At 36.4% G+C, this 20,259-nt stretch overlaps 1 protein-coding gene across 6 annotated transcripts in view; it reads left to right on the forward strand.

Annotated features, from left to right (window-relative positions):
* The window catches only part of NKAIN2 (sodium/potassium transporting ATPase interacting 2), a 511,342-nt gene that overhangs the window by 213,907 nt on the left and 277,176 nt on the right, over positions 1–20,259 (forward strand). For all 6 annotated transcript variants that reach the window (XR_014954250.1, XR_014954251.1, XR_014954249.1 and 3 more), the window contains exon 2: positions 20,121–20,258. Coding sequence is in view for 2 of the 6 variants with exons in the window: in XM_021547161.4 (XP_021402836.1) it covers positions 20,121–20,258 (138 nt within the window). In the remaining 4 variants the exon portion in view is untranslated. The remainder of the gene's footprint in view (positions 1–20,120; position 20,259) is intronic.

Consider the following 20,259-nt stretch of genomic DNA (forward strand, 5'->3'; position numbering starts at 1 on the left):
TCAATCCTTTTTCTTCAGGTCAGGGAAATTGTATTGAAACCAAGGTAGCAATGTGTACAGCACAAAGAAATCCGTCCTGTAAATGTCAATGCAGCAATGGCTTCAAGGATGTTTCAATTAATCTTCTGTGCTTGCTAAAGGTGTGAGTTAGGCCTGCTTTAGAAAACTCTGAGATGGGCATGTTTTGGTTACCCTTTTTCAACCCTATGAAGTCCAAAAGAAAAAAAAAAAAAAAAAAGAAAAAAAAAAAAGGAGAGAGAGAGATATTTTACCAAAGATTCACTGACAACAAAGTATAATTAATTATACAATGAACTTATTTCAACAAAGATTATTAAAAAGTTGCCATTTTTACACAACACAAAGTACATACAAAAGAAAAACACAATCCTGTATATGTTGATCTCAGGAAGAATTCAGAACTGAAAACTGTTTTCATGCTGTGCCACTCTAAGGTATTAATACTTTGTTTTTTTTGTAAGGTAAAAAGTAAAGGGAAAAAAGGTCACAAAATCTGTTGTCTTCACAAGAAGAGAAAGACAATAGGCTTTTTTTTGTTCCCATTTCAGATGTTAGATTAATTTTTTGATTCATTTTCAGGAATAGCAGAGACAATAATCCGCTGTATGAGAATTACGATTATCCTCACTCTTGCAGTTCTGAAAGTTGTTAGAGTGATCTGTATCCAGAAAACTAATCTATAAAACCCATTCAGGAAATTTTTTTTCCAAAATAACTATTTCAAATCCAGAAACTTCCATCTATCAAGAAAGGCACTGCTAAATTTTCTAATTGTTATGCCACAGACTTCTTTCTATCTCAGCTCTTTCATCAGTTTGTGATTTTGCTTTTTCTTTTGCTTTGTAAAAGAACATTTTCAATCTCTTCTTGTCTTTTCTCCTTGAAGAATTATACTCATCTACTGTTTGACCTTTTGCCAAAGAGCTTTGTAAACCCTTTTCTCACCTTCCTACTTTCTCCAAAGTGATAGATCTCTGGGAAATGTATTGCTTCCTTCCCAAGCTATTAGGACTAATCCAGTCAGAGACCCCCACTCCTTACTAAGACATAGGGAAGGTGCTGTAGGCATTTAAAGTGGAGTGTGCCTCACCCTATTGACAGTTTCTTGGTTTGGCATGTGGGAATGATCATTGATTTATCTCAAAGTCCTGCCTCTGGCAGTGGCTTATAACACAGTGCCAAAAAAGACATCATACACATGTCAGCTGAACAACTGGATTATTCTGAGTGAATCAGGATAATTTGATTCTTTCAACTTGACTGTGAATATTTTTTAAAATTATTTTTGTAACTGGTGCAACTTTGACTGCAGCATGTCTGAGAGCCCGTTGTCTGGATTTCCTTTGTCTGAGGCAGAAAAGATGAAGAGCTGGTGTTATGTGGTAACTTAGGATATTGTGGAGAAAGCCAGATACATCACAGAGGATAGCTTCCAACAGAATCTGTCCTCCATGCAAGGTGCAGCGACTGCAGCATCTTTGATAGAGTACTTTGCAATCACAGTATTGACATAAAAAGCACTTTCGGCCAATTACATTGGAGAGATCTAATATGTTGAAATAAATTATAGTAGGGAAGTTTAAATAGAGGGGATATTCAAATTCTTCTTTCTTTTTGTTTAAAGATGCAGGGCTTTATCTGTAACAAAATATCTGACCAGAAAAAAAAGAAAATGCTGTTAGCTGTGTGTATTTGAGAACATTTCATGATTTCATACAGCTATATTTAAAAATATATTCAAAACCAGACTAATAATTTGTGAACGTCTACTGGAGTAATCACTTATGGATTTTTCTGATTGCAAATTGAAAGTTTTTTGTTTACATACAAGTCAAGTTTTGATTTTGGCTTTTTTTTCTGTTATTTATTCTTGTCATTTGGGCCTTTAGGAAATAGCATGGCATCATGTTTCCAAATGTCAGAGCCAGAGGTATTTTATTTAAGTTGATTTTTCTTTTCCTTTGTTTTGTTTTGTTTTGTTTTGTTTTGTTTTGTTTTTTCTGGTGTTGGGGAGAGATGGGCTTAGGACTTAACTAATTAAAAGTGATTTGTTTTCATGATCTGGATGAAATGTTTTTGCCAGCTGCCTAACATACCTCTGAGATTCAGGCAGAAATTTGTCACATCAACCAGGAAATCCTTATCAAAACACAGCTTGGATCTCTGGTGGCACTGAGTGTATCGTTTGATAAGTGAGTCCTATTTTCTTGTCTGCACACTAGTCCTTTGTAGCAAAGGGCATTTATTAAGGAAACAGATGGGGAAACATCAGTTATCTTTTGTGCCTTCTGTTTTCTATAAAGGCCAGCAAGACAAGGCAAGCTCAACCAAAATAATTGAAGGCTTCAGAGAATAAGTCAGGTAAGTCAGGGTAGAATAGATTCACTATGGCTCCAGCAGCACTATAGTTCCTGATTTTAAAAATGAGTTTGTCATGCAGGTTGGTAAAACAGCTCAAATTTTGAAAAATTATCTTTCAAAGACATTTTGATCAATGCTATTACTTTTACTAATACAAGCTGTTGTGCTATGTATATATGTAATTGGTATAAACCATTTATGAAAAAAAATTTTTTGTAATTTGAGAGCCGTGGAGGTGCTGAACCACTAGCTACAGTTTTTATGGGCTTCTACAGAAATAGTGAACCATTATAAAAATCCTAAGATATCTTTAATCAGAATCATAGCTATTAAGAGCAGTATTTTTTGTCCTGGTTTTAAGTTGTTCACAGCCATGTGGTGGGCTGACCTTGGCCAGCTACCATGTGCTCACTGCATTGTTCTCACTCCTCTTCCTCAACAGAACCAGGGCAAAAATATTAGATTAAAAAGTTCATGGGCCAAGATAAAGGCAAGGAGATCACTCACCAAATATTGTCAAAGAGAAATAATTTGGGGAAATTTGGGGAATTTGGGGAAAAAATAATCTAAATTTATTGCAAATTAAAGTTGATTTTGATGGTGGGAAACAAAAACAAAACACCCTTTGCCTGACTTTTTTTCCCAGTCTCAACTTCATTCTGTCATTCCCAACTCCTCTACCTCCCCACTCGGACTGGTGCTTGGGGATGAAGAATAAGGGATTAGGATCAGTCCATGACAGATCCTCTCCCCTCTCCTGCCTTACGCTGTTTCTGTGCTCCAGCCTGGCCCCTCCGGGGACTGCAGGGAACTCGGTCCAGGCACATGGAACATCTCCTCCTCCCCACCTCCATCCTGGACCTCAGAGGTTGTTTCTCACACCTTTTTCCCCTCATTAATTGCTCATGTGTTGTGTTCTGCCCATCCCTACACTCACTTCCCCCGAGGCACTGCCATCATGTCTGGGGGGCTCAGCCTTGCCCCAGGATGGGTGAGTTGGAGCCCACTGGAACTGGCCATGTCTGGCACAGGGCAGGTCCCCCACTGCCTAGGCATCCAGTGCAAGTTTATAAGTAAAATGTGAGTTAATTAACTGTACTTGAATAAAAACAGTGTGAGCTATATAAAATTTCTTTCATCTGATTTTTCTTTTTTTTTTTTTTTTTTTTTTTTTTTTTTTTGTGGCTAGGCTTCATACTTCTCATAACTACGAGGCTTTTAATTTTGTTCACTAATGGGATATTTCTTAATTTATAGGGGTAAGTTCAATAAATTAAAAGGTAATCACCAAAACCTGAGGAATTTCTCATAAAAATTCTCCTGAAGAAAGCATATAGAGAGTGAATAGTACCAGTTTAGTATGATTTCTGGTTTTTATGACAATGTCTGTTTTTGCAACAATGGGATTACAATAGTTTAATCAGATTTAGTGATGAAATGCTGCCCTAGCAGTATTGCAGAGTCACACAAACTTGTGTTAGGCAATATCCCATAAAACACACTCTGGAAGGACAGCATGGGATTCCTCAATGCTACATAGTTTTTCCAGTGAAGGACAGAAAGAGGAGCACAGGGACATGGTGGAACAGCAGAAGTTAAAAACCATATTGGAAATTAAAACTATCATGTTAACGTTTACCATAAGATCATAAGCCTCTCTGTGTCTTAAGACTTTCTCAAGTATTCATGAAAAAAAAATTGTGATTTTTTTCTACAGTGTAGTGTATTGTTTCATATTTGATTCTGTTGGCATGTCTGATGATGTTATCCCTCAGGCAATATTAATAGCTTGCCTATTATGGTAGTCTTAATATCTAGATACAAGTAGAATTATATTTCCCATTGCCTAGATTAATGAACCAAATGGGTAAAAAATCACAATCATAAGCACGGATTTGTAAGCCCAATTATACATATACACAAGTCACTTTTTTTTGCAAATTCTGACTGTCAGCCTAGTTCATCTTAAATCCATGTTTCCTGCCTTTAGATAGCAGGAAAAGAAGTTTGATTCCCTATCTTGTCCAGATTTGTATCCCGATTTGTGTTGTTATTAATCATTACCTGTTTACCATTGATATAACTGCTGCTTTCCAAAGCAATGAAATTGTTGTATTATTGCCACAATAATGCAGTTTTTCTATAGACTTTTGATACCAACTGTGTTTTCTACTATCTTTAGTACTTTCTATTTGTGGATTCACAAGAAGAAAGAGCTGTATTTGTGATTTGGAACTCTCTTAAAATAACCATTTTCATTTTAATGTTTCTGTTCTTCTAAGAGATATGTATTATGTAGCATAACAAAATGTAATTTTACAAAGCCAGGGAGTCTAAAACTCTTAGCTACCTGCATCTCAAGGAAACTGCGCAAAGTCCTAGGAAACTCCCTTATCCAACAAACTTATGAGTTTTTGTTCTTTTATGTTCTTTGGCCCAAAGCAAATGGATTGCTAGTTTAGGTATGAAAAGCTTCAAATTTAAGATTAGTTGTATAGAAAGACTTAAAAGGATGGTTATCTGCAGTGTTTTGTGTGCCTTGCCCCAAACTTATTATTTCAGTTATGTCTGCTCTTTTCAAAACAGAACTTGAATTTCTTTTGTTTAGAGGCAACTATTCATTAAATTCACCAAAATTACTGTGTTTCTGCACTAGTGCCAAATTCACCTTCCCCTTTATAAATTAATAAGGTGTACCTTTTATACTGGCCAACATTCAGTGGCTGGTGGTTGGCTCATGAATCATGGAGTGGAGTTTTCTATCTGCCATTCTTTTCTTCCTATCCAGACTTAATAGTATATATTTTCTCTTCAAAATATTTCACTTTAAGCTTGCAAAAGACTTTTTCTGTTTTGTGCTCCAGCTTGCATGTATGGCACTAATCTGCCATATCTGAGAGATATTTTTTCATTTCAAAATACACTGACTGGTTCGTTCTTATTGCAGTGTCAGTATTGAGTGGGAGTGTTTCCCGTAGCAGCTACCAGATGTGCCACCTCTTAGTGCCATGCTAGCTATTTTGATATGAAGAGGCTCATTAAAATAAGGAATTGTTCATATTTTGTATGCTTTTAAATCTTCAGTATTACCATCAATTTATTGTTAATATACCTGACAATCTTGCATTTTTTCATGACATATATTATTAGATCCAGATGTTTAGAAACAGTTTATTACAAATGGATAGATGTCTCTCTTCAGGTTCTTGATAAAAATAAGTGTCACCTAACAGTTGTCTTCAGTGCAAGCAGAGACTGCATACTTCACTGTCAGCTTCATGGTGGTGTATTCAGCTGGGTGAATTTTGGTAGATCTGTAGCCTACTTGTTCTTCTAGTCCTTATTTTTAAAATTAAGATGGTGGTGTATTGTTTTCTTTTATAAGAGTCTTTGGATAAAACAAATAGTTACAGAGTTCCAAATTTATTTAATTATATATGTAGGCTTCCTAATGACCACAGAGCATGTGAATAATTGAAGAGGAGTAGGATCAGTGCTGCAATACCTATCCCAGGATAGACAAGAGTTAACCATCACAAAGGATTATGAAATCCAAGGTTGAAGCTGATTTCTTGTAGTCTCATTTTATCCACAAATAAAATGAGTTGTTCCTCAGCTTTGTCTTCTCTCTTTGCTCCCCCTGTATCTTGATGTCTAAGTAGATGGAGCCTTTTACAGTGTTATTCAAAATTTTTAAATAGTGCTGTTCAATATCATGGCTATGTATGTGTGCAATAAGCTAAAAATGAAAACAAATGGATGAGGATTTGTAAATAAAGGAAGTGACTTCATTTTATACTCTCCCAATTCTTGGTCTTTCCCATTAGCCACTAGAGAGCAGCTTTCTACAGGACCTGAAAGAGATGACCTTCCTGCAGAGTTCCTGAAATGTAAAACAGGGAATGTCACCAAAATTATCATGTTTGAAAGTAATTTTATAAATAAATTCAGGCAGTATGATTGTAGATCGTATTGAGTTTGTTCCTGACCCAATTTAAATCTTAACACTTCCGACTTCATGTCTGATAGAATAATGTTCTGTGACTTAAGTATACATATTATCATATGACATCAATGGGCATAATTTTAATAAGGTTTGTGATTTTGCAGTCATGTCATTGCAGTTTAAATTGAAAAAAAACAAAAAAAAAACCAAAAAAACTAATCAAACTAGAACCTGTAAGCTGTTTCAAATGGAAGATAAAAAAGCTATGTTAGATGAGAACAAAAGATCACCTAAGCACAGAAATCTGCCTCAAGCAGCAGACAGTTGCAGTTGCCTAGTGAACAGTGCAGGACCCTGTAGAGCATGGTCATTCCTTCAATTTACCCTCTCAGCTTTCAGCAGTTGATAATTATGAGACTTCTTAAACCAAAGGCTGTAGCTAGACCATCATTTTTATCTGCTATCAATGGACTAATTTTCCATGAAATTATCTGCATTTTTTCTGTCTAAAATACAAAAGCCTGTGAAAATATATTTCCCAGGTTCATTATTAACCCTGTAAAAGTATATTTCTTTTTTCTCTTCAGTTTTTCTCACTTCATTGCAGCCAACTGCCTCTATGACTAGTGCTAGAAAAAGTAATAAAACTTGCTCCTTACCTATTTACTCTATGTAATCCTTGATTTTTAAGAGTTTTCCATATTCCCCTACAGCTCTCTCTTTTCTAACTTCAAGAGTCCTAATTGGTTTTGTCTGTCCTCAGTAGAAATCTTCCACTATTCTGATAATCCCTGTTATATTCCTTTGTACTTTTCCAGCTTCACTGTATCTACTGTTGCAAGTGTGGTGCTCTCTTCAATAGTGCAGTTTTCTGTTTCATTTCCCACTCTTTCCTAATGATTTCTAAAATTTGGGGTTTGTTTATCACCAAGCTGACATTTTATGCTAATTTTCTGGAATAATTTTATATTTTCCTGAGTAGTGATTGTTAATTTAGAATCATCCACTGTGTATGGTAAATATTCTTTCCCGTGGAGGTACATAATTTTGCATTTATCAGAACTTTATTTCATCCATCATTTTGATGCCTACTCATTCACTGTTCTAATATCCTTTCCAACAATATTCGGGCAATTTTAATATTGTCTACCTTGCAGATTTGGATAGACCTAAAGTTTCTGCACTTTCCCAGATAACTTCCTATTAAAACATACTTCCTTCAAGTGTTCAGTGTTGCTGAAGCTTTATGAAAGAGGTTATACTGGGAAGGTTCAGTCACTGATTCTTAACATCTTTTAGCAAAAATAATGTTAATTCTCCCATAACAAAGTGCATTTATCAATTTTTTTCACCAATCTAACCTGTAATCTTCCACACAGGAAGAGAAGAAACTGGTCAAATAGTATTTGAGCAAATTTATACTTCATCACACTGATTGTTGACAAGACATTTGTTGGTCTCACATCTGACTCCTGGTGTATTTTTACAAGAGTGGAAGAGGAAGTCCATGCTGAAAGTTAATAATTGCTTTTGAACAGCTTTCACCTTATAGATTAAGCAAAATAAAATATTCACAATTACTTAACTAAACTAGGAACTTAATAGAGAAACTCAGTGAAATCTACAGTTCCATATAGCTCCATTTTGAGATCAGGATTTAAATACTGCCTAACTGTGTAACCTTGAAGCTAAAAGATTTTGTCTGAATCCCATAGGGAATCTGTGTCAGTCCCTGGAACAGAATAGACCCTAGTAGTCTATTCCTGGACTATCACATGTATTGATTAATTTAGTAATAATTACGGTTCTTTTAGATAAAATGGATGGATCATATTCATTTTGTCTTGCTTAGGTGCCTGCACTTAGTCAGAATGGATTTGCCTCTGGAGGCCTACAGTGACACACACTTTAATTTAGTATACCAGAAATTTGGTAGAAATTCAATACCTAAAATGTGGGTAGAAGCTAGAGATCTATATTAGGTAGATTGGACCTCACCTCTGCTTTGTAAAGAGAAGTTATGATTGGGATGGGCCAGTGGCTTCTTTTCTAAGATAATATCCCTACAGGAAGAAGGTGTATTTGCTTAGCTCAAAGGGTTTTACAGCCATATGTGGGGTGAAACCTGCTAGGTAGGGGATGAAGAAAGAGACTTTCAGTTTAGCAGCAGTGCCCAGAGCAGGGACAACAGTTCCATCTAGAGGAGAGCAGCTATGCAGGAGCCAATGGTTCCTATCTAAGCGTCTCACAAAGCAAGGACATGAACATCCCTAAAAACATTATTGGTGCTGACAGCCATTGTCAGTTCTCAACAGAAAGATAAGAAATCTTTGATTAGTTTCCCAGACTACAAAGTTGTCTTTAACCTAAAGTTTTATTTTTCACCATAATTTCATTTGTATAGTGAGATATGTTACTGGAAAATTTGATGACTCCTGTTTTTAACTCCTAATATTCTCAGATGTGCACAAGCTTTATCTATTCCTTCTTCTCTCCAGTGTAGGAGAGAATAAGGAATAGATGTCAATATCAGGGCAGCTGTCAATATCAGGGCATCTTGAATGGACATTGATCCTTTATTTTCTTGGCTGAGGTAACAGAGCAGGAGGGGTGAAAGAGTTTGATTCTGTTTCAGTTACTTTTTCCTGCTTAGAAAGAAGGCAGCTCTCACTAACCAAAGTTCCTTATCCACATAACTGCATTGTTTGCCAGGGACAGCAGTTTCCCATATCTTTACTGTAAATGGAATTCCAATCAGAATGTCATCAGGCTAGAGGCAAACCACTGGGTAAACTATTACCACAGTCAAAGCAGTGCCATACAGCACAAAGCAGGAACCAGCAGGTGCTGCATTCCTTGCATAAAGCCTTAGCAGAGAGGCAGCAAGCACAATATTTTCAAATTATCTTTTCCATGAGTTAAAAATACTCTTTCCAGAGTGGTTACCTATACCACTAAGAAACGCTCAGGCATTTGGTTTTATGTAAATGTTATTTTTTTTTCCTATTTTTCCATTTATAATAGGAATTTGCTTTGGAAAAGATGTTGTAGTTACCTTCAAATAATTGTATTAAAATCTGCTGTCTAGCAGGGATTAGAAAGTCATAGACACGCATCATTTAAAACATTGACTAATAGGTTTATAGGAAGAAAGGTTCGCTATCCGACTTTTTACAATTTTCTGCAAGGTATCATGTGATATCAAATTAAAGTGAACTCCCTTAGCCTTCCCCTCATAGTGTAACATACACAAAATTGGCCAAAATCAATTATAAACACCTCTTTTTTGACAGGTCATGACTAGATAGAAGATTGGGGTTTTTTTTGTAAATTCAAGGCAGTAATTTACTGACAAGCCAGGGCATTTAAAAGGCTAGATTTAAGCAGCTAAAGCAAAATTGTCATGTTCGGTTTTGCTTCTGGGATTTGCTGTTGTTGTTTTGGGGGTTTTTTGGGTTTTGTTGTTTGCTTTTTTTTATATTTTTTCTAGGCACTGTAGAAGGCTCTGGCTCAGGCAATGTAATTTGCCTTTCATAGTCTATCACAAGGCTCATGATTATTTCGTACAACAAAATATTCAGTGCAACAAATGAGTAGATTCTGCTGTGTTGGTTGGGCTGCATTCCAATTCCTACCTTAGTGATGCTGGCTGCCTTCAGCACTGCCAGCACAATAATTATTGCTGCGTTTTCTAGACCTCATGAAACCAGCAAGGTGATCACCCCCTTGGAACAGCTGGGGATATGAGGTATGAAAAAGTGGAAAGAAATTGCTGCAACTCTGTGCTACCTTGCCAACAAGTGCCACTTGAATGATGACAGCTATTGGCAGGGATAGGCCTCTGCTGGGGGAGAGCTTACAGCAGTGCTAGATTATAGCTTTTGCTGCTTCCAAGAGGAACTGCTGTGGGCACCGAATTAAAGAAAGCAAATTGGGAGGTGGGGAAAACAAAGATTTGATGGCAAATGCAGAAGGGTGGAGGATAAAATCTGACAAGGAACCAATTTTTGGTTTACTGTATATGATTGTCTCTCCTTATGAAGAAAAAAACCTGCCACAAACACTGTCATGTCAGCCATGCAGATTTGTTAGGCAGCCCTCTCCAGCCTTCCTTACAATGTTAAGGTACCAATTGGTGCCAGCAAATGCATACTATTCTTTCAATACAGAGAAGTATAATATTTTTTGTCAGGATTTACCATATGAAGAATAGAAGGGAAGTTTAAAAAGTCTTATTTTGGTTATTTAACACTATTGCCATCTTTAACATAGCTTCTGAGAATGTGCCACTGTGCTTGAGTGCATAGTTTGGGTAAACAGATAAGTTTAATCCAGGACACAACACTAGCCTTCAATACATGGAATAAACACCCAGTAAAAATCTGACTTTAGTCTCAAGAAGTTGATGTAAATTTTACTCAGATAAATGTTTTTGACTTCTTTGACTGTTTTTGATCTCCTTTAATTTTGAAACTTTTAATTTTATTCCAAATACATTTTTTCTGGACAATCTACTTGCATGGAAGTGTATATTTTTACACCATTCTCATCACTATTAACACCTCTTAGCTCTATATAATATATCAAGCATTCATCTTGTGTGTTTATTCTTTTGTTAGAGCTTTGCATCTATCCTTTTCTGCGTCACTCACATTTTAACTTTCCCATATAACAGACTTGGAGGAGAGCTTTGCATCTGACCAAGTTGTAACTTTATTATAGCTCTCCCTTTTTCTGTATTTGTTAGTTTTTAAGTTGATAAAGCCTGGATGCAAATAGACAGTATTTCAGAAAGAATGTATTAAGAGAAGGAAATATTTGTATCCATATATGAATTGGCTACTAAAAAGGAGTTCAGCACACCTAATTAGTACATTACTCATTACAGACTAACTTTATATTCATTGCATTTGTAATAGGGGCTAGGGAAAAGGAATAATAAGACTGCTTCTTATTTTTATTAAAATGTTAATGTTGGAAAAGGCTAGAGAATGAGACTATAATCTGTACTGCTTACTTATATTACAGAGGTTGTGTTTCCAGGGGCAGGTGATAGGTTTTGTGTTTTTTTTTCAAAACAGAAAGTTTAGGGTCCCACTCATTTAAACATATTGTTTCACAAAATCAGGAAAAACCCACCTCTTTGTGTTTTCCTTGAAATATTCAATGGGAGCAGTGTCTGAATGATTCACTCTAGCTGTTTGTGGGAGTTAGAATGACCTAGAGTTTTCCTATAATGACAATGACAGCACAGAGTGCTTCATATGCTGCCTTTTCCCCCTTATAATCATGTTCCAAAAAAGATTGAATATAAATGATGTACTATTGCAATACGACACAAATTAGCCAGTTCCAAGCAAAAATTCTTGAGTTGAATTACGTGTTGAACTAGCCTATGAGAATACTACATTTGCTTTATTAACAAAACAAAACAAAAAAAGTCACAAAAACTTTGATGCTTTGGATAGAACTGTATGTTTGTAGAACTGGGTTGTAGACAATAATTGGTATTCCCCAGCTGCCATTGAATTTAAAGGCTCTGGACCTGGGAATTGAGAACACTGGACATCTGGAAGATGAGATCTGAGACCTTGTTCTTCCTTCTTAGACTCTGTGTAGGGACTAGATGACAAGTCTGACTCTAAGGTAGCCATGCTGCAGATAAGATGCCTTCATTCCTTCCAAAGTACTTGGAGCTCCCTAAGGATAGATGGCTTTTACACAGGTAATAGGCAAAGTTCAGCAAGTAGAAACTTTTCTGTCTATAACTGATGTCAATTATATTTCTTCCATAAAGTGATTTGCATAGTTTAAATATCAGTTTTCAGGTGATGCCAAGGCACAAAAATGTAGCAGGTGCTTCAAATATTCTGTGTGTAATAATGATTACTCCAATAGAAGAATCATGAGAGAGAGATTTCTATAAGGACAATAAAGTCAGCATTCTGCTTATCCAGGTTTACTTGTGGAATGAGAAATTACAAAGGAGTTCTCTGTGCCTTACAGCTCTGATATGGACTACTTGACATTCTCTCATCATGTCATTCTCTCTTTTGCTTTGTGGACACTTATATGCCTGCATACAAATAAAACCACCAGGACACAACAACTAGTGACTCTAGATTGGCTATTTTCACTTGATTTTCACTCTGATACTAAATGCCTGGTTCTTATTATTATGATGAGACTCAGACCTGATGAGATAATGAGTGATCCCTGCCAACTCCACTCAAAATAATTTGGCTAATGAGGTTTCTAACAGGTGTGTTAGAACAGTTTGTTCTGGTCTGAGAATCACACACAGAAGATAGGTTCATTACCTGAAGACACCTGAGATACTTCCTTCTGTAAATCCCATGACAGTATTATCACATCTTTCTTGAGTTTGAAGATGTAATATAGTATAATATGAACCAATGTGTGGAAACTAGTTGTATCTTTCTTTGAATGAAACCAAGAATTATTTTATTGATAAATATCTCCATAAAGACAAAAACTATTTGAAAATATTTGATCAGGCTAATCTTTCACAATGATCTCTGCATGCTAGATTTTGCCTTCAGGCTTTACTGCAGGCCAATTCAGATTATTCAATTATAAATTATTATTAGATCTTAATTCAAAAGCATTTTGACATTTATAATTGGGTCAAGCTTTCTCAGCAGTGTCAGTAAAATTGAATTTTTCCACCTTAAAGCAAGGTGTGGGTGCCAGTGCTCCAATAGTCTTGCTAGAAGAATGTGGACAGGGAAGAGCTACAGAAAGAGTTAGAGAGAGATGGAGGGAGAAATAAGGGTCAGCCAAAGAGATGGAAGGAAACTCCTATGTTGGCAGTGTTTAAACTAATTCCCACTGGTGGTCACTAACCCATTTGTCACGATCCCTCCTTTGGCCATGGTCACAGTTAGCCTTCTTGTTGGCATTTGGCAGCTGAGTATTTTGTATTCTAACATTATCTTGGTTTTAAGGTAAAACAGAACCTCATAACTTGACCCAATTTATCAGTTTGAGAGCAAACCACTTTTATGCACCTCTCCCTGGGTTTGGTGGCATGTAAATATGCCATATTAAATAATTCACAAATTGTTATTACTTGTGTTCATGAGCAGGAAATAAAATACACTACACGGACTAAAACTTTTAGCTCCTGTTGCTAAAGTTCATCTTGTAGCTGAACTCCCAACTTCTTGATAGTGTCATGGGTAGAAGAGTTTACATGAGATGGATTTTTTAAGTTTTCTTTCAGACACACAAAAGAATGTGTTCTGACACATCTCTAAGTCTTGGTACTGGTGGCCAACCAGACACAAGAAATTCTGTTGACTTAAAGCATACACATATGCACACACACACACAATTTGCTGTTTGTGATCTGATTTTGCTATTTGTGATCTTAATTGTGGCATGAACTTGAGGCTCTAACCCATCTAAGCAAGTTATTGGGATTGAGTGTGCAATTGTATATAAAACTTAGTAACGAATAAATGAACTGAAATACTCTCCTGGTTCCTAGAGTATTGAAATCTGGATTTTTGTTGTTTTAAATATTAGCAAAAGTCAATTTGGCCATGTACAGGAAAAAAATATAGCCATTTGAGGCACAATTATCTGTACAATACTGTGTAGATATGCTTCCCACTACTACATATCAGCAAACCTACTATAGAAAACTTGTACTTGCCATTTTTTTATTATTGATGTGCTCAGGGAAGACAACAGCTGAGACAAAGAATGCACTCTGTACCTGAGGAGAGATTTGTTGTCCTTAGTAGGTCACAGCAGAAATCCACTTATGCACAGGACAATGCAGGAATGTGGTCCTTCATAGGATTTTTAAAAACTATTATTAGCTTCTTATCAAGAGCAGTGAAGACTTATTCCTTTTCTAAGCAACGTCAAACAGATTAAGGATGGTGGCTTAGTATTATATATGTGATTCATCTGAGGAACAAATGGACAAGTGGAATCTAATTCCTTCTTGATTTTAACTTAAATTACCTGTTCTTGCTATGGTTTTGATGGTTTATATTAGATGTGCCAAGAACACCATTGTGTCTGCAGCTCTTCACAGGATTTCATTTGTGTTGCCTTTTTTTGCTTTTCTTCTTACCAAAAATATAAGTTTTTATCTACCCTGCTGTCTTTCAGTAGAGGATTTGATTCACATGCACATGCACACTTGCAGATGTGTATTTCATATAGATTTGACTTTCAAAATATTAATCTGTTTTTCTGCTGGGTGACTGTGGAGAATTTTCTGAGTAACTGGGCCCTCTATCTCAGGATACTATCTGAAATTTTGATGAAAAATTAAATTAACCTCTCTAAGGAATGACACAAATAAATGCATTCTGCTTCAAAATTATGGAAGTGCTGGAGGAGTGTTAGCTGGGGATATTGTACTCATTCAGGCAGGCTTTAGAATTAGAAATCATTCATAAGCCAAAGGCCAAAAAGTACTTGTATTTATTTGACTCTTTTTAATTTTCTATGCCATAGAGCAAGAACTGCAAGTGTTTAAAAAGCTTAAAAACTGACATAAAAACAGAACTGAATTATTAGATGGTGTGGGCATCTGATACAACATAGTTTTGCTGGGGGGACTTAATGAGTTAGTGATTAGAGCTTAATTTCTTTAGCTCATTCTTAGTGTGAGCCATTCAATGATGTAAACCATGGTTGCTTAATTCTCCTGCACTGTAATTTAAGCTAATACTCTTCTTATTTTGGAGTTTGCTGAGAGCCTGTTACCACCATTCAGTCAGCTGTGTGACCCTGCCCCAGCCATGGTGTGCTGTGTTTGCTGTCCAAGGACCTTGGCTGGCAGGGGCTGTACATATCCTCTTGTGTGTCTCTGCCTATGTGAACTTTAATTTATATCAGTGCAAAGTTTAGATTCTATATCATTGTAAAGTAGTTGTGGTTGAGTTTTTTCTCAAGGAGCTTTCTGAGAAAAGGCACTTAGTCATTTTCAATTTTGGAGTTTGTGTTATAAATCATCTTTTGACTAGTTTCTTCTTTGTGGTTCCTGTCTGAAATTCTAGTCCAATCATATACTTTAAGAATCATCTCCAAATATTTTTCATTTTCCTCTGGAAATTCAATTCATAGATCCCTCAAGGTCAGTAACACTGTTAATCTATTAACAAACAACCTCTGACAAGAATCTGGAAATAGTTTTTGAGCTATGCCAATTTGACACTGTATGGGTTCATTTTATTTAGTATTTATTTTTACAACAGTTTACAACAATAGCTCCTTTAAATAAAGTCTTCTGCAATTTTATCAGGGAATACATCTAATAATCTGCCTAAGAAGACAGTGTGGTCGGTGTTTATCTTCTAACATTAGAACCTGACTGTCCATAACACTGCTTTCTGAGTTCACTGCATTATTAGAGTGGAATTGAATTAAAACATGGGGTTTTTTTCCAACCATATTATACTTTTGCATCCAAAGCATCCATTTTCCCTTTTTGCTTTTCTCAGTTTAAACTCTTTCCCAGACTCATAGAATCACAGGATGGTTTAGGTTGGAAGGGACCTTAAAGATTATCTTGTTCCAACACCCCTATCATGGGCAGGGTATCTTGCACTAGACCACATTTCCCAAAGCCCCATCCAGCCTGGTCTTGAACACTTCTGGAGACTGAGGAGTCCACAACTGCTCTTGGCCACCTGTTCCAATACCTTGTCACCCTCACAAGAAAGAGTTTCTCAGAGCTCCTAATATCTTATCTAAACCTACCCTCTTTCAGCTTAAAGCCATTTCCCCTTGTCATGTCATTACATGCCCTTGTTAAAAAAATCCCTCTCCAGGTTTCTTGTAAGCCCCTCTTTGCTACTGGGATGCTGCTATAAAGCCTCCCTGAAGCCTCCTCTTCTCCAGGCTTGAGAGTCCCAACTCTCTCAGCCTGTCTTCACAGGAGAAATTCCTGAAAGATTTTGCTTCCTGTGTTCCAGCCCTGTGAGTGGTCTTAGTGAACTTGTTCCAGCCAATGTCTTTCCTGCATTGAGGACCCCAGAGCTGGATGCAGCACTCCAACTGGAGTTTCCCAGAGCAGAGTAGAAGGACAGAATCCCTCCCCTTGCCCTGCAGGCCATACTGTTTTTTTGATGCAGCCTAGGATGGGGCTGGCTTTCTGGGCTGCAAGTGCACTTTGCCAGTTTGTGTTTTGCTTCTTGTCCACAAGCAACCCCCAATCTGTCTACCCAGGGCTGCTCTCAATCCATTCTCTGCACAGCCTGTATTTGGGCTTGGAATTGCCCGAATCCAGGTGGAGGACCTTGAACTTGGCCTTGTTGAACTTTATGAGGTTCACACAAATGGACTCTGAAGCCTGTCAAGGTCCTTCTGGATGACATCCCCTCCCTCCAGCGTGTCAAACGCACCAAAGAGCTGGGTGTCATCAGCAAACTCGCTGAAGGTGCGCGAAACCCCACTGCCCACGCCAATAACAAAACTGTTGAAAGTGCCAACATCAACCCCAGTGGAGGAAGAAAGAAAATTCTTTTACTTTAAAAATTAATATTGCTTTGTTAGTTCTTTCCTTTCTGTAATATCCTTGAAGCACATTAAACATTTGAAGTTAGCAGGTGTGATGTGAAAAAGTGCAGTTGTTTAACCAAAAATTTTGAAGTAAAGGGATAAAATGCTTTCAAAATCAGATCTATATTTTCTCTTGCTATGTGAGGAAGTCCCTTATGATTCTGATATCTGTGGAAGAGAAGGAAGCTACATAATACTATTTTAATAGTCTTTGTTACTACTTTGTCCTACTTTCCACTTTTCTCCTTTTAGAAACACAGACAAAGTGAGACTTTTGAAAAAGTAACTCATGTAGAAAGTCTGTATTATATCTATGTTTGTTTGTGGATAAGTTTTAGTTTCTCTCCACCTTCATCTCATTAGGAAGTCAGAATAAAGATCCAGTTCTGTCCTGTAATTTTCATTACATAAATCCACAATGCACTTTGCCATGTTAGTGTGATCTTCTAAGGAAGAGTTGCATTTCCACAGCTTTTCATCTGTGCATACCTGACCAGAGTGCTGCCATTTCACATATCCAGCAGCTCCTGCACACAGCTGATTCCTTGAAGTGACGTGAGAAAATCTAATAGCAAGTCTGCCTGTGGCAAATGAGAGGTAGATATACATGGACAGAAGTGGTGCAGACTTGTCTTTTTCTTCTGTATTTACCCCCTGTCTTGCATGCCCTGCTTTCTGGTATTGACTCACCCCAAATTCAACATGACCACAAAATCTGAGAGTGGTTGCTTGATACTGAAGGAATTGCTAGTAATGGGAAAAAAACAAAGAGTACATTGGTGCATGAAAAGGAAATATTTTCACAGAACAGCCATTTGTCCTATGCAGTCCCATATGCAAGTGTTGGTGGAACTGCATCTTTCACCAAGACAAGCAAAACAAAACATGTTGATGCATGGTAGCACAGTTTCATTTTTGACTAGAAGTCATGTCAGGGATATGAGGTTTTCTACTTTTTATACAATTAACTAGCATGCTGCAATTTCCCTCTATAATTGGCATACTTAACTGGATGATCTCCTGCTGTTTGAATGATTTGCATCTTCCCATGTATTGTTTTTTGCTTGCTGAATCTCTACTGTGACTAAACTAGAAGCAGTCTAGTGTACAGTCTATACTCTTTTTGCTACTGCTTTGCTATTCTCATTTACTCTTTGTTTAGCTGATAAAAATGAGTGCTCTGCTCAGAGGGAATATTGGAATATTTTCTCTCTAATACCTGTTTAGCAGCACTTAGGTGTAACAGGTTGTTTTTTTTTTTTTGCTGATACACCTAATAGACTTCACATTGACCTATGTAATACTGCTTCATGCCACATGCTGGCCTTTTTTTAATATAAATTACTGTGTCTGTAATCAAGGACATATTTCTTAATGATAAACTTAGAAGCACAGACAATGTGAGTTTTTATGAAGTTCCCAATTCAGCTTGATCTTCCTTTTATTTCTTCTTTATTTCTTCATCCCATTGTCACCATTAGACATGTCTAATTAGACTTTTCTCTACTAGGGAGAGTTGAAGGATAGCACAAATAGTTCAGAAATGTTTGGATAATGTAGGAACATATTTTTTTTCAGTAAATATATAAAATAAAATGGCAGTCAAAATACGAAGACTGGTTATAAGAAGGTTGCATTGTGTGAAAGGAGTCTTTGTTGAAAAGAGAAATTCAATGTTTGACATGAAACCTGAACACTCAAATTTGAAATTACATGGCTGGCAAACTTTCCCAGGATTATTTTGGCAGTCTCCATCTCAAAGGTCAACAAGCGTCAGTACATAGCATATTATTAACAGCCTTTTTACATTTGCAATGCTGATGTGAATGTAGTCTGTCTTTTAATGAAAAGTTTTCTTATTTAATTTCAAAAAGAAAGTGTTCATGTGATAGTCGACTGTGGCACAAAAAATGAAGAATTCTCTGATAGCTGTATCATACAAAAGCAGCTGTTAATTACTCATTTAGTACTTGATCTCAAAAGGTGTTATTTTTAAATAAGCAGAGTGGTTGGCACATAAACCTAATTCAGTTCATGCACAGCATAACATAAACTCAGTAAATAGTCGCCAGTTATTTAATGAAACTTAATCAAGAAACAACCACCTGCTCTCCTTTTCTTTCTCTTCCTCTTTCTTTCTTTCTTTCTTTCTTTCTTTCTTTCTGTTTCTTCCCTTCCTTATTTCTTCCTTTCTTCCTTTCTTTTCTTTCTTTCTCCTTCTCTTTTATTGTGTGTGTGGTTCTACATTGCTGTTATCTTAATTAGTATTATTCATAATTTTTAAAAAATTTTATTTTCACTATTCACATTTTCATAAAGTTCATCAATTCACTGTTCCAGTTAGCAAAATTGTTGGAATGCTGTCAAAGAAGCTCCTTTATCTTTCTGTCTAAATTCACTTTACCATTATATTGTCTTCTAATATTAACATAAATACAATTTTTGTCAAAACATGTCATTCTACCTATGGGTTGGGCTACAGTAGTGTATTTAGTGTATTTTTACATAATGTTAGAACACCAGTAAAGGGACACCTGCTATTGGAATTGTGAAATTATTTATATGTTAGCAAGGCATTTTTTTCTTATATCTGATCTGTCTGTTTGGAATGGTATTGCTTATAAACAGTAATCATCAGCCTGGGATGGTTCCTCAATTGATTTATAATATTATTTATCTAGAGTCCTGGGGAAGTTTATACTTCAGCTGATGTTTGTGACAATGGAAAAAAGTAAACTATAGTCATTATCAGTAGAACCAGGTCAAAAAGTTATATGTATTTGGTTACAGGTAAAAGCCCACTGACAGAATAGCTGGGGTAGAGAGAAGAGATAAAAATCAAAATGCAGTGAAATCATGGAAGGGATAGGACCAGGCTAAAGGATGATGTTGTAAATGGAAATAATGTAGCTGAGAAGATGTCATAAACCTATCAGATGTTTTCAGCACTGATACCCTAAAACATTTGCTGGTGTATAAAAGAGTGATTTGTGTTTCTTCCCCTGCAAACATACCATTCTAGGTGAACAGTTTTGTATCTTGGTAGAATATAATTCAATAACCAGTGAGAAGTACAGCTTTCATTGAAACTAGAAGTTGAAACATTTGAAACTCATCTTATTTTACTTCTCACAAGTGTTTTTTTAACTCAGAGCAATTGTCTTGGATATGGGAAGGGGAAATACCTTTATATATGTTTTCTGGTTTGTTCTAATCTATTTTTGCTCTTGCTTTTTATTCATAGGTTTCTGTGCTCGAGAGGCAGATATTTGACTTCCTTGGTTATCAGTGGGCACCCATCCTCGCAAATTTTATACACATTATTATAGTCATACTTGGCTTATTTGGAACCATCCAGTATAGACCTCGTTACATAACAGGAG

The sequence above is a fragment of the Lonchura striata genome, chromosome 3, assembly GCF_050655825.1.
Source record: "Lonchura striata isolate lonStrDom1 chromosome 3, ASM5065582v1, whole genome shotgun sequence".
In the NCBI taxonomy this organism is placed as follows: Eukaryota; Metazoa; Chordata; class Aves; order Passeriformes; family Estrildidae; genus Lonchura; species Lonchura striata.